At 48.2% G+C, this 25,704-nt stretch overlaps 2 protein-coding genes across 4 annotated transcripts in view; one reads left to right on the top strand and one right to left on the bottom strand.

The window, feature by feature from the left end:
- The window catches only part of LOC148655381 (uncharacterized), a 134,824-nt gene extending 120,174 nt beyond the window's left edge, over positions 1-14,650 (top strand). For all 3 annotated transcript variants that reach the window (XM_088645981.1, XM_088645980.1, XM_088645982.1), the window contains 3 exons: positions 306-403; positions 7,628-7,697; positions 13,158-14,650. In XM_088645981.1, coding sequence (XP_088502107.1) covers positions 306-403; positions 7,628-7,697; positions 13,158-13,388 — 399 coding nt within the window. In that variant the 3' untranslated portion in view covers positions 13,389-14,650. The remainder of the gene's footprint in view (positions 1-305; positions 404-7,627; positions 7,698-13,157) is intronic.
- A 7,237-nt stretch (positions 14,651-21,887) lies between these two features.
- On the bottom strand, positions 21,888-23,764 carry ascl1a (achaete-scute family bHLH transcription factor 1a). Its single transcript, XM_088645979.1, has one exon. The coding sequence runs from the start codon at positions 23,349-23,351 to the stop codon at positions 22,755-22,757; it is 597 nt and encodes a 198-aa protein (XP_088502105.1). The 5' UTR covers positions 23,352-23,764; the 3' UTR covers positions 21,888-22,754.
- Positions 23,765-25,704: the final 1,940 nt, after the last annotated feature.

Genomic DNA, 25,704 nt, shown 5'->3' with positions numbered 1-25,704 from the left:
CTTTCCTGCAACACCTGTTCCATGGTGTGTGTCTGCTGAAGTAACACAAGCATGTGAGCTCTGTGACATCTTAAATCAACTTCCAAGGCTGCTTCTTCTACATTCTTACAGAACATTGAACTAGTCCAGGACCGACCGGCATTGTTCGCAGTAAAAGGTCATGGCCTTTTGTAAGGCAGAGATAGACATGTAGAAAAAGGAGAGAAGGCAAACACTGATTAAAACCCTCTGATTTTACAGTGTCCGAGTATAACTCTCTTGTCTCCTTTGTCTGTCTGTCCCCCCACTTTGTCTTCTGTCTCCAGATTTTGGAAATGGTGGACTATCACATAACAGATGGCCTGACAGACCTCAAGCTCTTCGCCGTGATGGCCAGCTTGGCGCAGAAAATAACCACACTGGAGTGAGTACCGACGGGGCCACGAATCTTAAGTCCGCAACCACAAAGGGGTTCAGGGAAGGATTGTTCTCCCCCCATAAATAAGGGGAGAGGATGGGTCTAAGTGGCTGTGGAAATAGATTAAGTAGCTGTTTACACTGCATTGGAGTGACCTCCCTCCCATTAATCCAGGCTAGAGGTGAAGGTCTAAGCCATCAAGTGCCACATTTCAGCGAGCGTGTCAGCAGCGCTGTCACAGGGCTGGGTAATTAAAGCAAATACCACACACACAGAGCTGGAAGCCACAGCCTACCAGTTGATTATTTCCCATATGGCACCAGTTTAGAGTCAGTTTTCCCCCCCAAGTCTCTGTCCCCCTCATTCTCGAATGTCACTTCTGTTTCTGCTTCATCAGGAGTTAAGGGGAGGAGGAGGAGGAGGGGGGGAGTTGTGTTATTTGCAATTATGCAGGTGAACTTTTTCCAGATCAGATCCTATAAGGACACCAACAGAAAAAGGGAAAAAAATAATATAGCCACATTTCATTTCATAAACACAGGCTCCCAATTTTATATGCCATTTGTAAAAATACAGTTTTGATTCAAGGTTGGCTGTAGATGCATGACTGTCCCCCCATCAGCTTTTTAATTTACTAAGATTTCTATTAGTAGGGTGCCTGGGCAGCCTCAGCCTGGCTTTCCTGGGCACACGGCCAGCAGTAGTAACCAAGGCAGTGTGCAGAGGAGAGCTCACCAGAGCAAATTAGCTCCCGTACTGGTGCAGAATAAGCCACGATCTAGTCACATGCCAAGGTGGTGCGGCAGATCTCATGACACGCTGCCCGACTGAAGCTCCACTGTGGCTGCAATCGAATCCTGGTCTTTAGTTTTGAAGTAAAGACTTGCTCCTAGCACAGCTCACGCTTAATCATGTTTTTGTGCTTCCCAGAAGCCCTTTGCCACCTCTCCTGGCACAAAACGATATCATTTTTGACATTTCACCACTCAACAGAGACTTGATTATGGAAAATCCCTGCTTCCGCAGACATGAGCTCCGACACAGAGCCGTTCTGTCTTGCAGTGCCCATATAAAAAAACAACAACAACAACTGGCTGAAGATCTTGTGTTGAAGGTTTCTGTGAAACTGACAAAGACGCCTTTGTTACCCTTCACATCCAGAGGTTAAAACCACCAGACAGCGAATCGGAGAATCACCTGGGGGTGACTGGGAGGAGTGAATGGTAACCATCACATTCACACTAGGCGTCCTTTTGCCTTTTTTTTTTTTGCCTTGATGGGAACAATGGGGTGGCCACAGGGGAAGTCCTGTTTGAATTAGGCAAGGAAAGAGATCACAACAGACGCTCTCTTTTTCCCCTGGCACTCTGACCCAATCCATCTGCCCCTCGGTTTGGCCATATGCTGCAGGAAGACTTTCCCTCTGAAGCAATTTCACTTTAAATGCATCTGCAGGCTCTCTGCTTTCACCCCAAGAGCAGCGAGTCCACATTCCTGCAGTGGACACTCAATGTCGGCGGAGGGGACATTAAGGAATAGCCCCTTGAGATAAGAGATGCGCTCCTCTGTGAACTTCACTGGGCGCTGTAGCTCTGCAAAGGAATGGGACCTGCTCACCACACTCCTTTCACTGGTGCTTGTCACCTCGCGCCCGGCGCAGGTTTTGTCTTTGCTCCCAAATCAGACTCGTCAGATTGGTTTCCGTCCAGTAAGTCACACAGTGCCTGCAGTCGCTTGCCAGCTGATGGTGAGTTGCCAGCCTTTGCTGATTTCAAAGAGACTGAGAACTGGCAGCACAATAAAAGAGCCAACCTATTTTCAGTGTGCTGGCCCGTTATCTGCATAGCATTTTTCACATTTAAAACGCATCTTCATAAAAAAACAAGCCATTCTCTTCCCCACAACCTTGTGTAACTCTAAGAGAAAGGCTCAGAGTTTTTTCTTAAAGGGAGTCTATCTAATAAAGGTGTTCCATGCGAGACACTTATATACTGTATACTCTTTTCAGTAGTCAAACTCAGCTATGCCCTGCTGGCGAGTCCTAACAAGGGCAAATCAGCTGTCTCTGGCTGCTGACTGACTCCGTATATACAAAATTGCAATTAGAAGTTTGTCTCCACTTCTGCTTCCAAGCATATGAAATAGTAATAGTTCAGGTGGGTAGCTGTGTCAGCATGCGTAGGCTGCAAAGGAACAAGTAATAGGTTTATTCCATGCTGAAAAAAAGAAGAAAGAGAACACAACGTTTCGGCCGTGGAGCCTTCTTCGGGTGTGTAAGAGCTTTTTTCACACCTGAAGAAGACTCCACGGCTGAAACGTTGTGTTCTCTTTCTTCTTTTTTTCAGCATGGAATAAACCTATTACTTGTTCCTATGAAATAGTAATAGCTAATTAATAAATATCTATCTGCATTATTCATAATTTATGTATCCAATGGATTGCAAAGTGTAACCATTGAAAAGGAACGTGACACAGATGAAAGTGTGGGACAAAATGTGATCTTCAGTTCTCCTGGTTGTGTAACATCAGTGTTCAGTGTACCTGCTGGTGGCTTTGGGCGCAGATAGATTTTGAAAGATCCCTCTTCTCTTGTGACAGAGGTACAGTAACATGCAATGTGGGATGTGCCCCTAATCAGCTAAAAAGCAGCGACTCATGCATTTTAAAATCACAAATCAAGCTACATACAAAAAGACCTTTATCTTAATTAGAAAAAAAATAGTTTTTCCTGTTCAAGAAAAGTTTAAAGGATCAGCATTACAGAATTGAGCTTTGTGAAATTTAGTGTGGGAAGAAAGAATCGATAAGTTTCTGAAACTACACTGTGCTCTGTTTAACTTTGCGAGACGTAATGTTATATTTTGAATTCAATTCGATTTATTTTAATATAGTGCCTTTCAGCCTCTGAGGCTGCCCCAAGGCACTCAACAATGCAAGTGACCATACATGTGAATACAGAACAGAAAAGACCCGAAGACAACGGAGGAGAGGAACCACAAACTAATAAGGAGAAAAGAAACCTCCGGGGGTCCAAGGTCAACTGGCTGCCCAACCCCCTTGGGCATGCTAACATTATACAATTTAAAAAAGAAATAAATGAATGAGGGTATTAATCCATCCATCATGTCTTCTGTATGTCAGTACTCCATTCAGATCTCTGTAAACCAGCAAAATCCTCCGAAATGATAGCTGTATCCACGATGTCCCTCTTGAATCCATGGCCAACTCAGATGGTGCCCAGCCCGGGCGCCATCCGGACTTGTGGGGAGGAGAGTAGGATAGTTGGGTCAGAGCAGATGTATCTACCTGGTGGGCCAACACAGACACACAATGGCAGGTACAGCAGCACCAGCACCCATGGTTGCAGCAGGCTAGTAATAGGTCTTCAGTCTGGACTTGAATACTGAGATTGACTCGGCATCCCAAACATGGGGTGGGAGACTGTTCCATAAGCTAGGGGCCCTGTAACTAAAGGCTTTACCACCATCGTTTTTTTTATTAATGCGTGGAATATGAAAAAGACCTGCATTCTGTGATCTAAGCAGGAGACTTGGATTGTAAACATTAATATTCTATTCTATTAGATAGACAGGTGCCTGACCTCTGAGAGCCTTGTAAGTAAGTAGAAGGATTTTGAAGTCCGCCCTGTACCTGACAGTAAGCCAATGAAGAGACATAAGTATGGGGGTTATATGGTCGTACTTTCTGCTCCTAGTAACAATTCCAGCTGCTGCATTCTGAATTTGCTGTTAGGTGTTGAAAAAGTGGTGGGTGCTCCCTGATAGTAATTGCAGTAATTGCAGTAATCTAACCTTCTGTACCTTCTGTACCTTCTGTAACCTTCTGTACACAAGAGCATGCATTCATTTCTCTGTGTCTTGAGTGGAGAGAAACTGCCTTAGTTTTGCAATATTTCTTAACTGTAGGAAGCATGTTTTCAATACTGTTTTAACATGAAAGTTAAATGAGAGCCTTGTATCTAATATGATGCCTAGGTTACGTGCTGAGTCTTTGAGGCGGATTTTTAAATCCTCTGAGTTAAGTGCTGAAGTTATAGTAGTTCTATCAGTATTGTTGCCTCCAGACAAGAGAACCTCAGTTTCATCGGAGTTGAATGACAAAGTTTTCACACATCCAAGACTTTACTTCATTAATGCAATTAACTAAAGTGACAATTGACGAGTTGTCATTGGGTGTAAATGAAATGTATATTTGAGTGTCATCAGCATAGGAACGAATGTTAATATTATGTTTTCGAATCCAATCTGAAAGCTTACCATGGACTGGCAGGGCTATAACTGCAACAGATGCCCTTTTCTTACCAAAAGAAAAACCTGGAATAAATAAGAGCTTTTTGTCATAATTGCTCTACCTCACATATATCTCTAACAATTTTTTTACACATTAGAAAACTGGTTACGATCTTGTGAATTCAGTCAGACACTTTGAAACTATTTCTTTTATTGTAAACGAAGACATCTTTCTGACATAAGATTGGTGTCACCTCTGGAATTCCTCGTTTTTTCCTCCCAATTTAATGACATGGTGGTGACCATTTAGTGACATCAAAGACAGAAGCTAGAGAAATTATTTGACTAAAGAGACTAAAGAAGCTTATAAAATATGCATTGAATGTATCAATTTAGATGTTGGACCTTTATCCTCTTGTTGTGTCATTTATAGTAAATTCTTCAAACCTGGTATCGAGGCTTTAATTGAATAATAATAAAATTTCTGTAAAAATTAATTTGGGAGCCTCCTCAATTACAAAATCAGCAAAATAATAAAGGACAGGTTAGAGAACATATTTCTACCCCTAGTTTTTGGGGTATTAACCTTCAACTTTCCCAAATTATGCTTTACTCTGTGACAACGTTGTGCTTTCACTACTGTATACTGTACATACACATGGGTTGCAGGAAACATTTGGAGTTCGTGTCCATATTGCATTTCTGCAGACGCTGACCATTTCCACTGAGCAGAGAGAATACTGTCAATCCAATTCTGTCTGTTTCCAAAAGAACAGTAGATCCCATGGTGTTTATTTCCTGTAATTCCCTGCAGTCGAGCAGGGAAAGCATTGTTCTACATATTCAAAAGTGAACAGGTAACACGATCCTCCTCAAAGAGAACGTGGTTAAAAGCCTGTGCATTCTCTCTCTCATGCCCTCCAAAAATATACAAGATGACTAAATCTAGACCATGCATTAAAAAAAAAGCTATTGAAATTGAAAGCTAAATCATTTTTTTTGCAAACTTTAACTGGGTCAGCATGTGTTTGCGTCTTACACAAGCTTCTTTAAAAAGGACTGCCAAATTATAGCATTGCATAAGTGTGAGTCAGGCGCGCCAGATAGATGCTGGTTTGTCCATGCCAGTAATGACTGAGGTGCCGTGGTTTGAGGAAGGGCAACAAAAGAGTGAGGCCAGGCGCGAGGCCGGACCCTGGCGCAGCTATTATTTTGGGTGTTGTCTTCCCATTAGAGCTTTTACTGCAAACCAAGTGCAATTAATGATCATTAGCTGTGCTGTCTCCCCTCATTCTTGTCAAAGGCCCTGCCAAGGCCCTCTCTGTAGCTGGCAGGCCAATGAGAGTACAGGGAGCACTCATGCATGCCATCAGGCTGGTGGCACGGAGCCGGCAGCATCCTTGTTTAACAGGGCATTCACAACTTGTTAGTGGGGAGATGCAGAGGGTCTGACCACGGCTCTGCCACACGCTGCAAGTATACGTCTGCCTAAAACAGAGGCGTGCCTGTTTCTGCTTAATTATTGTGAAAGCCTTTCAGTGTCAGCGAGTGGTCACTTTGTGCACAGGCCGGTCCGTGTCCTTCTGACAGTTTCAGCCGTTATTCTGCTGGGCCAGGCTTGCGTTCCCCTTAATTGTTTCAGCCATGAGGCAGTGTAAGCAATCACAAAGGACTCAGAACAGTTTATCATCAGCTCATGAACTTGACAGGAGACTTACCCGCCAAGAGTTCAGCACTCAAACACTAAATACTACAAGAACTCGTGTTTCAGTCTCTGTGTTTTCAGCCTCCTTAGGCTGATGTCCTGTAATTTCTCATCTTTTACGCATTTTTTTTTTATCGTAGCTTATATTTATTGGACGGGTTCTGCTGAATTATGTCACAGTGGATTCTGTTTACACAGTAGTGTGGCAGGACAAATGACTGAAGATGAGCTGCCTTGTTAAACATCTGCCGGTCACATTTAGGTCAGATTTTTAGTTTTTTCTTTCTTGAAACAGATTGCGTGGCATGAAAGTGAACTGATGCTAGAAATTCCTATAGCTGAGCCCTGGATATTTTCCCATGTTCCAATTCCATAGACTCCATATACAGGCAGGATGGTAATTTTCATCGGGACAGAACTCATCCTGGTTTGTAGGTATGAAGCAATTAGAAAGCTCATGACTCTTCTCCTGGATGGGATGACAAAGCACATTGCATACAGTACCTACAGGCAGTCAAATCCAGCTGATTATTCTTATCCATTCTCAAACTTTTCCTTGAAATCACAAGGCAAGGGGAAAGTTTCCTTATTATTTAATGTGATAGATATGTGCGAGCACTAAGTCTTTGCCAGTGTCCTAATGACTCAAGTTTTCTTAATTTGCATCATGGTTTCAACAGTCCTTGTGGATGCACTCTTTTCCCTGTATGCTCCCACCCTGTGCTTGTCCTTTCGGAGAGCGCTAGAGCCAGGGGCACATGTTCATAGGCCCTGGGCACTTTCACTCCGAAGAGTGCAAAAAGAGGGGGTAACGCCAATTGAATGACGTCGCCTGACATGATGCACTTTAAATTATTCTAATGCTAAACCACCTGACTGATGGAGCGAGTGCTCGACTCGGCCCATCACGATGGGCTCGCTCGGCCCATCTCTTCGAAACTTCTAGTTTCTACAACAGCCGCTAGAGAGCGGATGATTCTTGATTTGGAGCACCTAGAGTCGATCGCAAGCGTGCTGTTTTTCGTTAGTCACTAGTGCCTCTCTCCTTCATAGGCCCTAAAAATGTAGCGGGCCCGAGGCTCTGTGCCTACCGTGCCTAATGGGAAATCCGGTACTGCCTAGAGCATTACTGATCTAGTTTGGAAGTCATTCAGCTGTATTCCTTATTCCACCTTAAAACACCAGCAGCAAACATAATTTATAACTCGCAAACACCATACAGATTTAGGGGGACACCCACAGTTTCACTGATATACATATTTGTATATATTTCAGCGACTTCATGAGATCCCTCATTGGCACATTGGACTTTAAAGCACTGGAGCTGAAGCTGTACAAAGCCAAAGTAAGGAGAACATGTGACTGTCATTCCACATTGATGATCTATCTGTCTCTCTGTCTGTTCTTTTTCTCTTTACTTGTGCTTGTGTTTGATGTATTTCAAATTTACTGTGGATTTAACAAAAAAAAAAAACATAACACTTTCACAACCCCATCTTCTCCTTACAGTCCGGGAAAGTCTCCTGAACGACGATCTGTTACTTTCACAATAATTCATTCACTCCAAAACAAAAGTACAGTGTGTCAAAATATGACCACTGGGATTTGGGCAAAACCGAGCACTTCAATGAGCGACGGTGAGGTCTGCAGTTTGCTGTTGCCAAAACTTTTTTAATTTTGTGTGTTCGAAATGAAACGAGAGGGCCGAGGGCATAATCAAGAAGAGCGAAAGCAAACCTGAGATGCAGGCAGAGAAGAGTATCCCATGACCCCCTGGGACCGGTGCTGCCGCCGGGAACCCCTCATGAGCCCAGGAGTCCCTGCAGCTGCACCCAGGGGCGGCTGGGCCAGAGCTGCCTTCAGTGGCTGTAGAGATGAGCGAGTCCCAGAACAGTGATTCACACGCAGGACAAGAGCTTATAGAGCCGAAGTCACACCCAGAGGCTTGTAAAACCCGGTCACAGGCAAGGTCTGCGGACACCAAAAGCTTTCTTGCATTCAAAAATCAGCACGTCTGACTTGTCTGTATGAGATCTGTAGGCAGAAGCAAAAACCTAATTTACTTATAGTGCTTTATTCATTGCACTCCTTTCTGAATTGTATATGGAGACATATGTGACTGGTTTATGAAAAGTGCTTAGGTTATAATATCTGCACACAACAAAGGCTCCACAGCGAAACGTTGTGTTTTCTATCTTCTATTTTCAGCATGGAATAAACCTATTACGTGTTTTATGATCGTTATATTGCAGGTAAAAAACAAATGCATGTGAAACATCTTTAATTTAAATAACCAACACATTGTTTCAGACTGAAATTATATATAAATTTGAGTACATTGGTTACTACAGAAGTGGCATTTCACTGCAGTGTATCTGGTTAAGGCGGTGGTTTGGTGTTGATCTACGCAGAACCCAGTGTTGTCCATGTTGTCCAACTAGCTTTTATAGTGTATCACTTGATATCACTGTAAATATGATCATTATTGTGACTAAAAGACTTATTACTGTTATAAAACTTATAGTGTAAATATATACAGTATATATTAATTTTAGGTTGGTCAAGTCAGTGTCTGCTAAAATGCGCTTTACCACAGAACACAGGTATTCAATTTTAAAAAGTAAATACAAACTCTCTGTAATGAATTAGGAAACCAAAAAAATATAGATTCAGTTACATGCATTTTTAAAACACACTTTGCAGGTCTCCTAATTGGGTTTATGCTTCACAGTGTGTTTAACCTAAATGAGGAGCAGTGTAATATTGCAATTCACAATGGAAAGGCAGGAATTACATTCAGAACTGGTGTTAGGTTCTACTGTGAAAGGTGGACACCATGTCTGACCCGAGACTTGAAAGAGGGCTCATATCTGTTATGCAGTAATTTTAACCCTGCTTATATAGTTTGGGTTTATTCCGTGTAGGCCTTTGTAATTACAGAGTCGAACGGGAAAGGATTATTGTTGGTGTGAGTGCCAAAGGATTACCCGAACTTATTGAACAGGACGCATTAGCTGTGCAAACAGGTGCACACATAAAGGCCAGCGCAAGGGTGAATGAATGCTGAGGTCTTCCAATTTCACCCGGGCACTGAAATTAATGGGCTTCTGAAATGAATGAGTGTAGTTAGATTACGATTGATCCACGCTCAAATTATAGGAAAGAGTGGTGCTTTCTCTGTTCTTTTTCTTCAGTCTGCCAGTGTGGTTATCCCATTTCAGAGCTTATTTCTGCTCAGCCCCTTTCGTGCTTCAGGTCCTGGGTTTGAATCGCAGGTAACAATCCGACTAAAAGTTGCTGTAAGCGCTATAAAAAAGAACATACAGCTCCGTGCTCAGGTGAGGAGGCAGGCAGTATCCTGGAGACCTGTCTTGGCTGAACTGTGGAAATGTGCTTGGATACCAGCGAAGAAAGATGTTCTGTCGCCTTTCCCATTGCAGTTATTTGGCATATTGGTCTAATCGCATCCACACTTCTTTTCAGTATTCAGATAAGCTGCTAAGTGTTCCCCGGACACGAACAAGGGAACAGTCGTCTGGAAATGACGAGCTATTACAGACAAAAAGAGCACCCACACCTCCGGATTGCTGCTGGGCTCCATGCAGACAGGATGCGTCAAAATGGGTGTTTTTAACCAGTTTGGCACGGCGCTCAAAAACTCCACAGCTCTGCTCCTCAGGTTTTTGTGTTGTTTTTTCGCAAGGCCCTGTGCGGTTCGGGAAGCTCACTCCACACTGTTACGGATTCGCTCTCCTCATCGGTGTGCAATCGTGACATCGGTTTCGTTGAAAACAGTTATTGTCATGCACACAGTCGGCTTAGCTCTAGAGCTTTGCAAAGTTCGGAGAAAGCTGCCCGGGGGTCTTGTGAAGAAGGTCCCATCGCCTGGAAATGTTTTCTCTGCGTTGAAAAGGGTCTGAGTGCGAAGCAAACAGAACCGTGCATGTTTGGGGGGGTTCGGCCTGCTTCCTGCGCCCATTGCCTGCTGGGACAGGCTCCAGCTCCCCCGCCACCCTGAGCTGGACAGAGCCGTTGGAAAATAGATGGTCTAGCCTGCTGTTGTCATGCATAAAAGGACAAATAAATTCATCTTTTACTTTTCTACACAGGGAGCCTAGAGGCTGTATTGTTCAGTGATGTTGGCAATGGGACATTGATTGGGGTGTCAATGTCAGTGCTACAAGCTTAGTTTATTTTTGTATCATGTAATAATAATAATAATTATTATTATTATTATTATTATTATTATTATTATTATTATTATTAAAAGCTCCTTTTCCAAACCCAAGGACACAGAGTTTTCTTTCACAAGATTTGCTGTAGTGCAAAACAGATTTATTCATGTTTCTGTGATATTTCAAAACACAATTCCATTTGGAATCCATTATATCTTGAGGATGTTAATATTTAAGAAAAAAAGCAATAGAGCTCCTCGTTTTATGTACCAGTGTATATTATTCTGGATGGTAACACTGCAAAAAAAACAACCTAAATAGACTTTTAACAAATCTAACACAGGTGTCTCTAATAGACATTAACCTGATTAACACTTTCTCAGGAGGGGAAACTGATACAGCTATTCGACATTGATTTTACACATATATGTATTTAGGCCACAGGAATAAATTTGCAGTTGAAATTATGGAGACACCTGGAGGTTTGACTGAAACTCGAGAAAAGCAAATACTGCACCATATCACTACTAGCTTTTGAAATGTATGAACATATGCACACTAAACTCAGCAAAGAACTGTGAAAGAGAATATGGCTGTGCAGTATATTAGAGACACCTCTTCTCATTAGAAGACTGAAGGGTCTGTAATGACCTGTAGCAGCTGCACCCGTAGTAAACATTCTGTCACACACCTTTCGGCCTCGTGACACTCTGTACAGTCGTTTCATTCCTGAAGAGCATCATCACATCATGCCACTCTCCCTTGCCTCTTATCCAGCTCAGGGTCACCGCGGCCCAGAGCCCATGCTGGGGAGCAAGGGGCACAAGGCGGGGTACACCTTGGACAGGACGCCAGCCCATCACAGGGCACACACACACACACACACACACACACACACACACACACACACACACACACACACACACACACTCACACCCCGGTCAGGACGCCAGCCCATCACAGGGCACACACACACACACTCACACCCCGGTCAGGACGCCAGCCCATCACAGGGCACACACACACACACTCACACCCCGGTCAGGACACCAGCCCATCACAGGGCACACACACACACTCACACCCTGGACAGGACGCCAGTCCATCGCAGGGCACACACACACACACTCACACCTTGGACAGGACGCCAGACCATCACAGGGCACACACAGACACACTCACACACCCCCGGACAGGACGCCAGACCATCACAGGGCACACACACACACTCACTCACCCTGGACAGGACACCAGCCCATCGCAGGGCACACACACACACACTCACACACCCTGGACAGGACACCAGCCCATCACAGGGCACACACACACACACACACACACACACACACACTCACACACCCTGGACAGGACACCAGCCCATCACAGGGCACACACACACACTCACACACCCTGGACAGGACACCAGCCCATCACAGGGCACACACACACTCACACACCCTGGACAGGACGCCAGCCCATCGCAGGACACACACAGACACAGACACACTCACTCACACACCCTGGACAGGACACCAGTCCATCACAGGGCACACACACACACAGACACACTCACTCACACACCCTGGACAAGACGCCAGCCCATTACAGGGCACACACACACACACACACACACACACACACACACACACACACACACACACACACACACACACACACACACCCTGGACAGGACACCAGCCCATCACTGGGCACACACACACACTCACACACACCCTGGACAGGACGCCAGCCCATCACAGGGCACACACACACACACACACACACACACACACACACACACACACACACACACACACACACACACCCTGGACAGGACACCAGCCCATCACAGGGCACACACACACACTCACACCCTGGACAGGACGCCAGTCCATCGCAGGGCACACACACACACACACACACACACACACACACACACACACACACACCCTGGACAGGACGCCAGCCCATCACAGGGCACACACACACACACACTCACACACCCTGGACAGGACGCCAGTCCATCGCAGGGCACACACACACACACACACACACACACACACACACACACACACACACACACACACACACACACACCTTGGACATGGTGCCAGTCCTTCATAGGACTTACACAGACACACACACACAAACACACAACCTGGACAGGACACTAGTCCATCACAGAGCACAAACAGACAGCACCCTGGTCCGGAGTTGAACCCGGGGCCCCAGCAATGCTGGCCACTGCACCTGTTCCTACACGTCCACAGGGAAACATGAAGGGGTGTGATAGCCCCTTCGCATACAAGAGGCGGAAGCTGGGTAAGGACGGATCACATTCAGTAACCTTTGTCCGTGCATGGGATGTTTCCCAACGCTCTCTATCGGGAACCTGGGAGCTACTTCTGTAAGGAATAAAAATGTAAAACCCGCCTGCAGATTTGTGATTTGTGTCCGATCTGTGCAAGTTAGCTTGACCCCAGTAAAGAAACCGAATCAGACGGAAAAGCGCGCTCCTTTCATTTACCTTTGTTGTGTTGTTGTTGTTATTATTATTATTATTATTATTATTATTATTATTATTATTATTATTATTGTTGTTGTTGTTGTTGTTGTTGTTATCTCTCCAGCAACTGTTCCTGTGCAACATCGACGCCCGGACGCGCACCATCAGCGCGCAGCAGCTGCTCGTGGAGCTGAAGGCCGGCGGGATTCGCGAGGAGCACGAGCAGGCAGTGCGCCGCGAGCTGAGGCACATCCGCTCCCTCGACCTGCTGGGCTTCCTCACCTACCTGCCGCTCTTCCTGCTCATTCACAGCTCCGTCGTCGCCAACCCGCTGGACGACTCGAAGACACTGTGACCCCGAGAGGGCGTGCGACCCCCGGCGCCGGGCCGGCGGATCTCCGGTCGGTGGTGATTAAACGGGATTCGTGCGATGTGATCCCACTCCGTGGGTCTGATTAAACGCGAGTTCTTCAGTGCGAAAGCTCGGGAGGGGTGAAGGCGGCCGAGCTAATGAAGCCCCGGCTGCCGCAACTCACAAATAATCCTGACGTGTCGGCCTCAGCTCTCCCCCGTACCTCCCTTCACCCCTGCACCTGTCCCTTGGTCGTCTTTCACCAGACAGGGGGTCCTGGACTCGTCGGGCCCGAGAGCCCCCTACACACCCTGGGCTCCTCGTGCAGCGACGTGCTGGCAGGCCACCGGTTTGTTCGCACGTCCGAACAGTAGACCCTGGCGCGGGGCACGCCTGAGAGGCGCTGCTCCGGCACTCGCAGACAGGAGCGTGATCTCAGGCGAGCTAGCATACGCGACTGCTGGCTTTTCTACAGCCTGAGGTTCGCTTCACGTGTTGAAAGTGTAGCAGCGCAATGGGCCGGCGGACTGTCTAAGGTTAGAGTGAAGAAAGTCTAGTGTGTGGGGAGCGTACTGGTGCACTCTGCTCTCCTCCCCACTGAGAGCTGGTGTGTGGGGAGTGTACTGGTGCACTCTGCTCTCCTCCCCACTGAGAGCTGGTGTGTGGGGAGTGTACTGGTGCACTCTGCTCTCCTCCCCACTGAGAGCTGGTGTGTGGGGAGTGTACTGGTGCACTCTGCTCTCCTCCCCACTGAGAGCTGGTGTGTGGGGAGTGTACTGGTGCACTCTGCTCTCCTCCCCACTGAGAGCTGGTGTGTGGGGAGTGTACTGGTGCACTCTGCTCTCCTTCCCACTGAGAGCTGGTGTGTGGGGAGTGTACTGGTGCATCATCCAGGTGGGGCTGCACACTGGTGGTGGTGGAGGGGATCCCCATTACCTGTAAAGAGCTTTGAGTGGAGTGTCCAGAAAAGTGCTGTATACAGTACATGTAAAGGCATTATTCGTTATTATGTTTATTAGAAGGAGAACATTTGAAAAAAAGAGTAATAAATGATTGTTTGTATTTAGATGTGTAGGACATGAGAAAAGGCACAAACGAGAGGAGCCCTTTGGAAGGTCCTGCTCTCTGGTTGTGTCCCCCTGCGCTGTGGGAATGTGGGTCTGGACACCCGGTCCTGGGGCGTAGCCGATACTTTCAAGACACGGCTGCATGGGATCCTGGGATCAGTTAGCTACTAAAATACAGAGAAGCTGCATGAGATGAAATGGAGTCCTTTGTATCTTTTCTTACAGTACTGTATGTCCTGCACGCCCACAACTACATGTGAAGGAACAGGTGTAAAGGTTTATTCCCTGCTGAAAAGAGAAAAAAAGAGACACAGCGTTGTGACCCTGACCCAGTGACCCTGTGGATAAGAGGTAACTAAGAGAGGTGTTTCATTTCTTCTCTTTTCAGCAGGAATAAAGCTTTGCTTGTTCCTTTGCAGCCTACGCCTGCTGATGCAGCTCCCCTACGTCAACTACTACAGCTACCTGTTGTACATAAACTGTATGTAGCTAAGAGAAGATCACTTTATTGGCCATATACAATTTCTAGCATGAGGAATTTGTCTTTTTCGCATACCCCAGCTTGCTCTCCATGAGACACGCAGGCACACAGAGGGGGAGAAAGAGGCTTGGGGTCAGAGTCCTTCTTGGATGGTGTGTTAGGCGGGCGATGGGAGGGCATATGTTTAAGTCGTCGCCTTAATTCTTACTATAATACAATAGTTCAAACCGCAGGGGCCAGGGGCCTACTGTATAGACTCCTGGACTCGAAAGCACTGAGACACTTCACACATTTTCACAACGGCCAATAAAAGGACGCGAATCGACGTTCCGAAGTAGTATACTCTCCTTCAATCCTGACCAGGTAGAGGAAAGTTAAATTAAGCACAGAGTGCTGTCTGTGGTACTGAAATTTAAACGCGGGTCTCGGAGTTTGCAGCTCTCCCGGGAAGGAGTGGAGCTCCCCAAAATGAAAAAAAAAAAGTGTTTTTTATGTACTGTACGAGTCGACATTTTTATAACGGCAGCGTGCAGAGAACAGCACGTTTCTCCTTCTTTCTGCATCTCATGAAAAGACGTCTCCTCTCTCTCTCTTTTTTTTTTACAAACCAGCATCACTAATTGGTGACTGGGGCTCTTTTGCTGGTCTCCCCGTTAAAATTCAAGGGGCGTTCCCCCTGTCGCTGCGCGCTCCCCTTCTGCATCTTTTCAATCGTTAACAACAACAACAACAACAACAACAACAACAAACAAACAACAAATAAAGAAAGAAAAAACAACAAGTAGTTTTGCCTCTCAGCGAGAGAAAAAAAAAAGAGAGAAGAGATCTGCCTGCGTCGAAGAAGAAGCTTTCCACTCCATGTCTGAGACGACAACACATCGTGACGCCCGCTATTGAATTCCAGCATTGTAAACAAAATGTCCGGAACACAGGCCATTTCTGAAGGCTGAATCGGAGCGGATAGGGTCTTTAACACCAGAGCATCCCCTGCGCTCGCAGCAATGCCGTGGTCAGTGTGTGCGAAGGGTCCTTTAAAAGAGCTATTGTTGGGCGTTGCTAAGTACTCCTTAGCAACGACGAGGCCAAGCTTTCCTTCGACCGTATGAAAAAGACGCGTTTTTTTTTTCCAAACGAGTACCCTCTTGTTCCTGTAATTAATAATCATAACATCTAACAGGGGGAAACGAAGCCCTTCTCTCTCAGACAAGATTCGCTGTGAACCTATTTCGTGATTTACGCCATAACCGACCCCAAGCGTCTGACACCGGACTGACATTTAAACAGACACTTCCATGTTTTAAACACTAAAAGCTCACACTTCAGGCCAGCTTCAGACGAGCAGTCGGTGCACCATAAGCCCAACCGAGATAAAAAAAAAAAACAAAACAAAACAGGAGAAAAAAATAAGAGTCGAATACAGCTTTTAAACGAGGCTTCAATGTAGCAACTTTCTTGTTGAGTTTTATGGAGGATGAAAGAACATAATTCACTTCGGTTTTATTATTAGTCGTAGTTGTTGTAGTAGATGTAGCAGCATCAGTAACAGAAGAAGTAACAGTAGGAGTGGTTGCAATAGTAGTATTCTATGGGATGTCAAAAGCAGAAGTCTGTATAAAGACAAGATAAATACAAACACTAAAAGACACCAGCAGATATATATATATGAACAGTTTATCATTTCTATAAAAAAACACAAATTCTACTTAATGGATGAGGGCAGAAGTCTACATGATGATTTAATGTATGCACTGGCTTGAGTCACCACAATTAAGTAACTTTTCTTTGTGTGGGCTGTGTGAAACATCACACGGACAACTCGCTGGTCTAGGGGCCGATAGAAACAGACCTCAGTCTTCTTTACTTACAGTACATCACGTTGAAGGTTGATAAATATCACCTGTGCTTGTTGCTTCAGATAAAAAACAATCTAATGAATCAGATTCAGCTTCCTGGAGACACAGAATATTATTTTGCCTGGCCGAATCAGCTTGGTGTCTTCATTAAGGGCCTGGCGGGGACGGGATTACTGACCCTCTCTTTCCTCGGTCGCATGTGAAAGGCCCAGAGAAGCAGGAAGCCAGCGAAACGAGGGCAGAAAGGAGTTTGCAGAAACGCTTAGCTGTCTCCTCACAGCCCTCCTCCGTGGGCCCCTCTTGGTTACCGCCTGGTAAACCTGCGAGAGGAATGTGAGTTCATAGTCGTGTGCTGATTGTCATTATGGCCACCAAATTGCACGGCAGCTCATTAATCATAGACTAGGATAGGCAATCACTAGAGGAAGAAGAAAAAAGACGACTGAATTCAATAGAACCCAGGGAATAAAGCCTGGTAAATCATGTTTAACATGCAAACCTTGCCTGCAGAGATAGGAGCAATGAACAAAAAATATCGGCCTCTTTTAAAAAAAAAGAAAACTTCTACTTATCTCTGATTTGCATTCAGCTCCCCTGAATGGTGCTTAAGCCTGTTATTTCATTCATTTGGTGCAGGGCCTCTCACAATGCCAAGTCTAACCAGAGACCTCTACAGTGTGTGACCCCCCAAAACCAGTCTTTTTAAGGCAATTCCACGTCACTTGTGTGTTTGAACCCCACTACATTTCAATGCTGGTGCCTCCTCAGACAAGCGCATTCTCTTGGAATGAAAGGGGCTGCCTCGGGCCATTCAAACGCAAAATGGCAGAAGGAGATGACTGGTGAATCAATTTCCACAGCCCACCCAAACCCACGATAGCCTTTTTCTTTTTCTTTACGGAAGAAAAAAAATGTATCTCTCTTTTTTGTTTGTTCCGGTTTGTTTGTTTTTTAATGGTTTGTTTTTAAGGCAAGAGATTGGGCTTTCCTCAAAATGCAACGTGATGAATCCACAGAGACCCATTTCTGATGACGAATTGACTCGTTTAGCAGACAGCGTGTCTGTTTCCAGTTACAAATGTGTCATTCACCCAGGTTCGAATGCTCTTTGTCATGTTTCCTCCTCAGCATTTCAACACACTTACAGTATCCCTACTGCTTCTGCAATTGACTTCAACGTCATTCAAAGCTGTTTTAATTAGCAGTGGGCTTAACTTCGAGGGCAAGGTGAGCCACCTGGCCTCTTTGAGGCAGGACTGGAGACAGGACACGCCTCACATTCCCTCTAGACTGAAATTCACGTGGAAACTAAGCAGACCTAGACTGCCGGCTTATGCTCTTATTGTCAACCAGAGATACAGGTTAGGACAGCTGAGCCTCCCTTCTGACTTCTTGCATAGAGTTCAGGCAGATTAGGGAGTTTAATGATTTAAATGGGGGGCCAGCAACAATTTTTTAACATGGGTTTTTACATAGTGAGAGCAAGGAAATTGTGAAATAGTGCAAATACAAAATATTCAAGAAGGCGTTATATTTTAGTAGTTCAGGTGGGTAGCTGCGTCAGCATGCGTAGGCTGCAAAGGAACAAGTAATAGGTTTATTCCATGTGCATGGAATAAACCTATTACTTGTTATATTTTAGTGTTTATATTGCAATAGTACCTACAGTAATGATAGTTAAGCAGCATCTCCCGTGCAGCACATCATTATTCCCGAGGAATGACAACGCCCCAAAATCGAAGCATAACGAACTATTGTGGGGCGAATATTTGGCTTAACCCGCCGGGCCGAGGGCCGACCTCCGGGCCGTAGGACGAGGAGGCCAGGACCCCCGCTCAAGGTGACCAAGGGGCAGCTGCAGAGGTGGAGCTGGGGTGGAGGTGGGATACAGAAGTCGCACGCGAGGGAGGGAGAGATCGCGTCTGGTATTTATAGCGTTCGGCGGAGGAAGGACGAAGGGAGTGATCGCTGATCGCTGACAGCTGGGCATGACTGAGCGTGGTTGTTGTCATCCCTCCCGAACTTCAGTTAAATAAACTCCATTTCTTCAACCTGCGTGTTTTCCACTGGACCCCAGGTGACTAAAGGTGTCAGGCTGGTCTAGGCCCTGGTCTACAGTAGAAATGGACAGCTCTGTGCCGGAGTGTGCTTTAGGCCTTGCAGAATAACCCTGGTGCAAAGGGATTCGTCCTGAATCGGCATCTCACCCTGGGCTCAGTCGGACTCCAATTCAACGTACACGCCTCATTTCTCCCAGTCGGGTTCTCCCCTCGCCTTCTCCTCTCTCATAGCTTGGGCAGAGTGTCACAGCGTCAGGAATCCTTCATCCGTTTTCTCCATGAGGAAAATAAAATAAAAACGTCCAGAGGGTGAAAGAAGTAAGAAGGTTCGGTTTGAACTGCGGGTTCAAATTTATCTTTTAGTCATGTTTTATTTATTTTTTTTCAAAAAAGAAGAGACGGGGGGGACCGTTTTCTGGCCCTGTGTTTTAATCGACATGAGTTAGGAGTGAGTTCAATTAGCCAGTCCTCATTCGTTCGTGCTCGGGCCAGCGGGGTGGCAGAGGGGGTTGTTTTCAGCCAGGCTGCAGTAGTTAGAAGTGGGACACGGCTGTCCTACTCTTGGGGTGTGGGGGAGGGGGTACTGTACTTGGCTTAGACTCCTTCAGTGAAACACACGACTTAGTACGCAGGCAGCGATTATAAATCGGTTTTTCCTTTCTTAAAGAGACCGTCAGCCAAATTCATTAATGAGATGAGATGAGATAAGATCACTTTGTTGGCCATATACAAGTTCTTGCATGAGGAATTTGTCTTTGTCGCAGACCCCAGCTTGCTCTCCCCGAGAGAAGCTTGATTGGTATTAATTTGAAAAAAAAAAAAAGATCGAGTGCTAAAAGAAAAAAGTGCCGAGGCAGTGAAAATCCCAATAGTTTCTTTAGCACTTTTTTCAGACGCAACAGGGAAGAACAGGCGATTCGACACGGCGGTGTCTGTCCCCTTGCGCCTGACACGCCCGGTGAGGGACGGGGTGTTCCCCCACAGGCGGCCCGGTGAGGGACGGGGTGTTCCCCCACAGGCGGCCCGGTGAGCGGTCAGGCTCCTCCGGCCTCCTGCGGGATTCTGGCACAGGCGAGCGGCGCGGCGGAGGCGCTTGTGCGGGGAGCGAGCGAGCACAGAGGGCTCCAGCCTGGGCTGGTCTCTCCGCTCACCCGCGGGTTTAATCCGCGCCTTGAAGGGTATACAGTACTGGAACATGAAACCCGCCTTTAAATCGAGCTCTTGTCTTGGTTCAGAAAAGGTGGCCCCTGCTGTGCTTTTATTTTCATGAAGCAGCGCGGCAGATATTTTTTTTTAAAAAGCATTTCGCGATTTTCCAGATATCAGATGATTTAGAACGATTTAAAAGCGGGTATGTACTCTTTTGGGTCCTAGAGCAGATATTGGCAATCAATCAATCCATCATCACTGTACATTTACAGTGTCACCAGCTGGCGCTTTTAACGTGACGTGCATTCCCGTTCAATCTGTGTTATCTGCGTCTGTTTTATCGGTAAGTTTATAGGTAAGGAGACAGCCACTCCGCGCGGAGTATCTTCCAGCTCCAGATTAGCGGAGCACGGAGCCAGGAGTGTTTAGTGTCCGCCTTCCGCACGTCCCAGAGGCTGGCCTGCGAGCCGCAGACGAGCACTGGTGCCCCGGAGCAGGTCTCAAGGGCCTGGCGCGCGCCGCTGACAGTCGGCGCATGCCATCGGCCAACCAGCGCGCGACCTCGGCGAGTCATTCAGCCAGGCACGCGCCCAGCTGCAGCTCTCCAGTCGCCCCCCCCCCCCAAAAAAAAACCCCACAACTGATCGAACTTCTGTATCCTCTCGACTAGATTGACATGAAAGGGGCGGTTATTACCTCTAAAAACAGCCACGAGGTATGGTGCTGCTGGGCTCATTAGCCGCTTAAGTTGCCTCATTCCTGCCAATCTGAACGTCAACCGCAAGACGGGTCGGTTGCGCCGGAATCGCGTCCTTTCGGGACACGGAGGTGTTTCAGTCGCATTTAAACGCGAGTGCACGCGTGAGTAGCATCTTTACAACCCGCCTAACATCCGCTAGAAAAACAAGGTTAAGGTTAGAGAAAACACGACGTTTCGGCCGTGGAGCCTTCTTCAGGTTCAGGGCCTTCTTAAGGACCGCTCCACGGCCGAAACGTTGTGTTTTCTCTAACCTTAACCTTGTTTTTCTAGCGGATGTTAGACGGGTTGTAAAGATCCTTTTTTCAGCAGGGAATACACCTATTACTTGTCCCTTTGCAGCCCACGCCTGCTGACGCAGCTCCTCACCTGGACTACTGAAGGTTAAGGTCAGACACCCAGCTGCAGATGTATGCCCTCCGAACGTCTCGTGACACTTTCTTCCCCCAAACGATGCCCTTTTTGTCGAGGTGATCATAGTGAACGGACCCCGCAAGCAGTTTATAAAAACCCCACGCAGCGGGAACAGGAGCGTGGACGTGGCCTGTACTCACGCTTTCGCGAGAGCTGCACATGACCTAGCGGGGACCAGGGGGCGAGTCGCCGAGCCGACTTGCTGTGTTCACGCCCAATGATGCTCGTGGGCTGCATGAGACACGCGCCGGGCGCCTCGGGCGGGCGAGAGCGGCGCACGGCGCAAGGCGCAGGCACGGGCCGTGATGGTCACGGGCGCTGCGGGCCGGCCCTCGTCACGGGAGAAGGCCGCACGATGCTGGGCGATGAGGGTGCGAACGGAGACCCCGGGCGTCTTCTTCAGGGACCCCGAGGGCAAAACCGCACCCCCTCCCGGGTGTGCTCAGGGGCGCGGGCCGGGCAGAGCCCACCCGAGTCCGAAACACCCAGACCGCTCTGATTGGGGGGGGGCAGTGTAGCTCTCCGTGATTCGGGGCGCCCGCTCGCGCGGAGGGGAGAACCCCGGCGCCCGGACGCGCGTGTTTCGCCCCCACCCCGGGCAGACCTGTCCCACTGCGCACGGAGCGCACAGAGCCTACCTGGCTGAGGTGTCAAGGTGTCGCCTGTCCACACACCGGGGGAGAGCCCTTAAGAATCAATCACTGCACGCCAACACATGCGCTTTAGAAAAAGTTTGCTTTTATTATGAAACTAGTATATATATATAGAAAACACGGACTCTTTTTTTTTTTTAAATACACCCAGTAGGAAAGGCAATGGTATCGGAAACATAAGCAGAACAGAACCAATGGGGAGCCATTGCGGTCTGCGTTTGGACAACAGCTGCATACACTGCGCTCGGGGCGAAAGTAAGACACGGCGGTGCTCGGGAGTGCGGCCGGGCAGGTTGAGACCCCGTCTAAAGAGGCAGAGGTGAGAGGCATCACATTCATATATCGTCAGGATACACACGTCTCCAAACCGTTTGTACAAAAACGCCTATAAATCTCTCTTATATACAAAAATAGCTTAATATATTCCCAAAAAAAACAAACGACAGGTTAGAAACAAATAGACTTTCCCATATAATAAAATCCGCAAAAAAGATTGGAAGCATTTTTTTTTTGTTTTAGAGGCGGAACATTACAGGAGCTTACAAAAATACGTATTACGTTCTCTGATTGGGTTTAGCATAGTTCGGAAATGATGAAGGAGAAGTTCGTTTCAGGGCTCGGCTGTGGCGCGGCACAGCGAGGGGTCGAGCTCGGCGTCCTCGGCGGTCAGGCCAGGGCTCGCGGGCTCTACAGGAGCGCCCTCCTCTTCCTCGGCACGGCTCCGCGCCCCGGCGGGGCACCGGGGGCGCCCTCCTCTTCCTCGGCACGGCTCCGCGCCCCGGCGCACCGACCGCAGTGCAAACGAGTAGGGCGGCAGCTGCCCTGTGCTGTCAGGTTGCTCAGCTCTGGCGTTTCCCCCGCCGCCCTCCAGGCGCGCCGGGAACAAGTCCGCTGCCCAGCGCGGGGGTCGGGGTCCCCCGGAGCCACGGGAGGCCTCAGAACCAGCTGGTGAAGTCCAGGAGCTCCTGCTCCTCGGGGCTCAGCGGGTCGTACGACCCTTCGTCCGAGGAGTACGAGGAGACGGGCGAGCCCGCCATCGAGTTCATGTCCTGCGGGTAGCCCTGGGAGATGGCCGGCGATAGCACCCCCGCCCGGAAGGCGGCGCTCACGGCGTCGTGCTCGTCCAGCAGCTGCTGCAGGGCGCGGATGTACTCGACCGCCGAGCGCAGCGTCTCCACCTTGCTCATCTTGCGGTTGGCCGCGCCGTTGGGCACGTGCTCGCGCAGCGTGGCGAAGCCCAGGTTCACCAGCTTCACGCGGTTGCGCTCGCGCTCGTTGCGGCGCGCCACGGCGGCCGGCTGCTGCTGGGGCAGGGTGTAGCCGAAGCCGGCGAAGGTCAGGCGCCGCTTGCAGCGCAGCAGCTCGGGCGAGGACGAGCGCGGCCTCCGGGCCGGCTTGGGCGCCGGCTGGCCGCCCGGGCTGTCGGCCGGCCTGAGCTGGGCGCCCTGCGCGGCGGCGGCGGCGAAGAAGCAGGCGGGTGGGAGCAGGTGCTGCTGGCTGGCGCCGAGCTCCATCTTGGCAGCGATATCCATTGGCAGCGGATGCCGGGAGGAAGAGAAACGGAGGTCCGCTCGCTTGTCCGTCTCCCCCTTTTTTTTTTGTTTTTACTTTGGGGGGCTGCGGTGGGAAGGGCCGTGCGTGCCGCTCGTGGCGCTCGCGTGTGGCTGCTGGTGAGCACGCTCTGGCGGCGCTCGCTGTGAAGGCGGTCTCGCAGGCTCTCGCCTCGCGCGCTCCCCGGGCCGGAGTGAGTGCCGCGAGCGGGCGGCGGCGGCTTTTTCAAGGCACACACACGGCCCCACGCGCGGGGGGCTGGCCACGCCCCCCGCTGCCGGCTCGCGCTCCCCTCCGGCTCCGAGTGTTGTTGCAACGCGTACGCCGGGCGCGTGCCGCCCCAGCCCCTGAACAAACAGCTCCCGTCTGCACAGACCGGGACTGGGCCGGGCCCTCGTTTTGTCCCTTCCTCCTTTTCCTGTCCCATCCAGTCTCGGGTTGCTATCCAATTAGGAGAGCGCGCTCCGTCCCTCTTAATCACACGGGGACTTGGTTTTCAGCAGTGGGGTTTGAAACCTCGCACACGCGAGGAGGAGAGGAGTCCCACTGCATGTAAACCGCTTCATAAACAGCGAAAGCGCCATTCGTTAGCCAGCACTAAACCTTTTCTTAATGTAATGGTACAAAACTCATAGCAAAAACGTCGCGAAGTCTGCACGACTCCTCTTTCGCGACTATGAATTAGAAGACACTATCTTCCATCATAAGTAACGTTCGTGAACCCCGTGATCTTTAAAAATCAGAAATCAGATTTCAGCGTGGGGCTCCCTGCGTGAAAGCGTGCTGCCCCGTAGCGCTAGATACTTACAAGTGACCAGACTCACAAAATAACAAAACTTAAAAGTTAAAAACCGGAGTGGCTTCAGCCCACACAAACAAACAGACACTGCTTTTTGTGCCCGAGCAGCAATTACTGTCTAGTGCTGAAAGGATAGCTCTCTCCACCAGACCGGGGCAGTACGCGTGGATTTCATTAGGAGCAGGCGAGCAACGCGGGGATCGCGCAGATAAGACGGATCTCGTTTAAATATAGATCCTCTGCGACCTTTTGAACAGAGAGAACGGCCTTTAGAAAAGTGCTAAAGTCGTTGTTTCCCGTCGGCCTGTTTCTCTGTGAAAACCGACGGGGTGTTTAAAACTGTTTAAAAATCTCTAAAGCGCCTCGATCTTTTTCCCCCCCATTTCGAATGTGTTGGACGGGAGTTGTTGTGATACTTAGTTCACAGTCAACTAGAAGCTCGGCTCAGACTAACATATTTTCCACTCCCCGGGTCCATTCAGGAGTTCTTGAAAAGCTGGTGTCGGTTTTCCCGGTGGGTTCCCGTTTTAACTAAATATTCCTCAAAACGGGCAGAGCGGGGATCGCCGGTGCGCGCAATTCTTCAGCTACAGTTGTTGTTTGTGTGTGTGTGTGTTTTAAAATGATTTGTTACACTCTGTTTTGTTACAGTAGGCGAGCGAGCGTGTATTTCTACAACTTTTCCCTCTTCAAAAAAAGTGAAAGAAGAGGTCTTTCAGACGGACACAAACCATCCGATTCCCTTCAGGGTAGCGGTGAATAGCTGGAAAAAAAAAAACACACAAAAAGACCTTACAATAAATTGTCCAATTTTTCTCTGTTGGCTGTGGCATTCAAGATCAAGCCAGTATTCAAGAACCAGCCCATTTTTTTGCTCAGCAAGGGAGTTTAGAAAAGAAGCGTGGGGTCTATTCACGGAGCTCCCTGCCCCCTCAGAGCTGCGGGTCTCTCTGTAACCTATCTTCCATGCCTTGTCAGAGCGTTTCTGGGGTCCAATTAGTGCCCTCTGAAAGCTTTCCCTTATTCTCCCAGCGGCAGAAGAGCTCTCCCGAGCCGCGCGCTGTTTTGACTGCTCCAATCATTGCTCGGTGACATAATTAATATGACAACTGGACGCTGGCACTGGGGGGTAGCAACCGCTCGATTTCGTCAAGTTTGGAGCGGTTGCCAACGACCGGCGCGGATTTAACAAAACAAAAAAAAAAAAGACAAAGTGAAACGCGTTGGGACCGCTTTGCGCCGTCTCTGTCCCTCAAGTGCAGAAGCGCCCTGCTCGGTCTGCGGGCGGATCCGCGGTGCTTGCTTGGCCGCCCCTGTTATTAACACGCGAGATCTTCTTGGTGCCAGCACTCACTTTAAAAATCTAGATTTGTTTTTTTTTTAAATCCCGCTTTACAGAGTTAAAACTGCTGGTGTTAATTTTTTTTTTTTAAAAAAGAAACACAAATAGTTCAGAGTTTCGTGTTTTTGTTTCTTTAATTTGGCGCTCCAGCCCTGTGTGCTATATTAAAACACAGGACTCGTTTTTATAACGC

Source organism: Lepisosteus platostomus, chromosome 9, assembly GCF_059453375.1.
Source record: "Lepisosteus platostomus isolate fLepPlt1 chromosome 9, fLepPlt1.hap1, whole genome shotgun sequence".
Classification (NCBI taxonomy): Eukaryota; Metazoa; Chordata; class Actinopteri; order Semionotiformes; family Lepisosteidae; genus Lepisosteus; species Lepisosteus platostomus.
This window is presented reverse-complemented; position numbering and strand designations above follow the sequence as displayed.

What these genes read in the sequence shown, in the direction of transcription:
- ascl1a (XM_088645979.1), bottom strand. Translation starts at nt 23,351, where the DNA reads ATGGATATCGCTGCCAAGATGGAGCTCGGCGCCAGCCAGCAGCACCTG.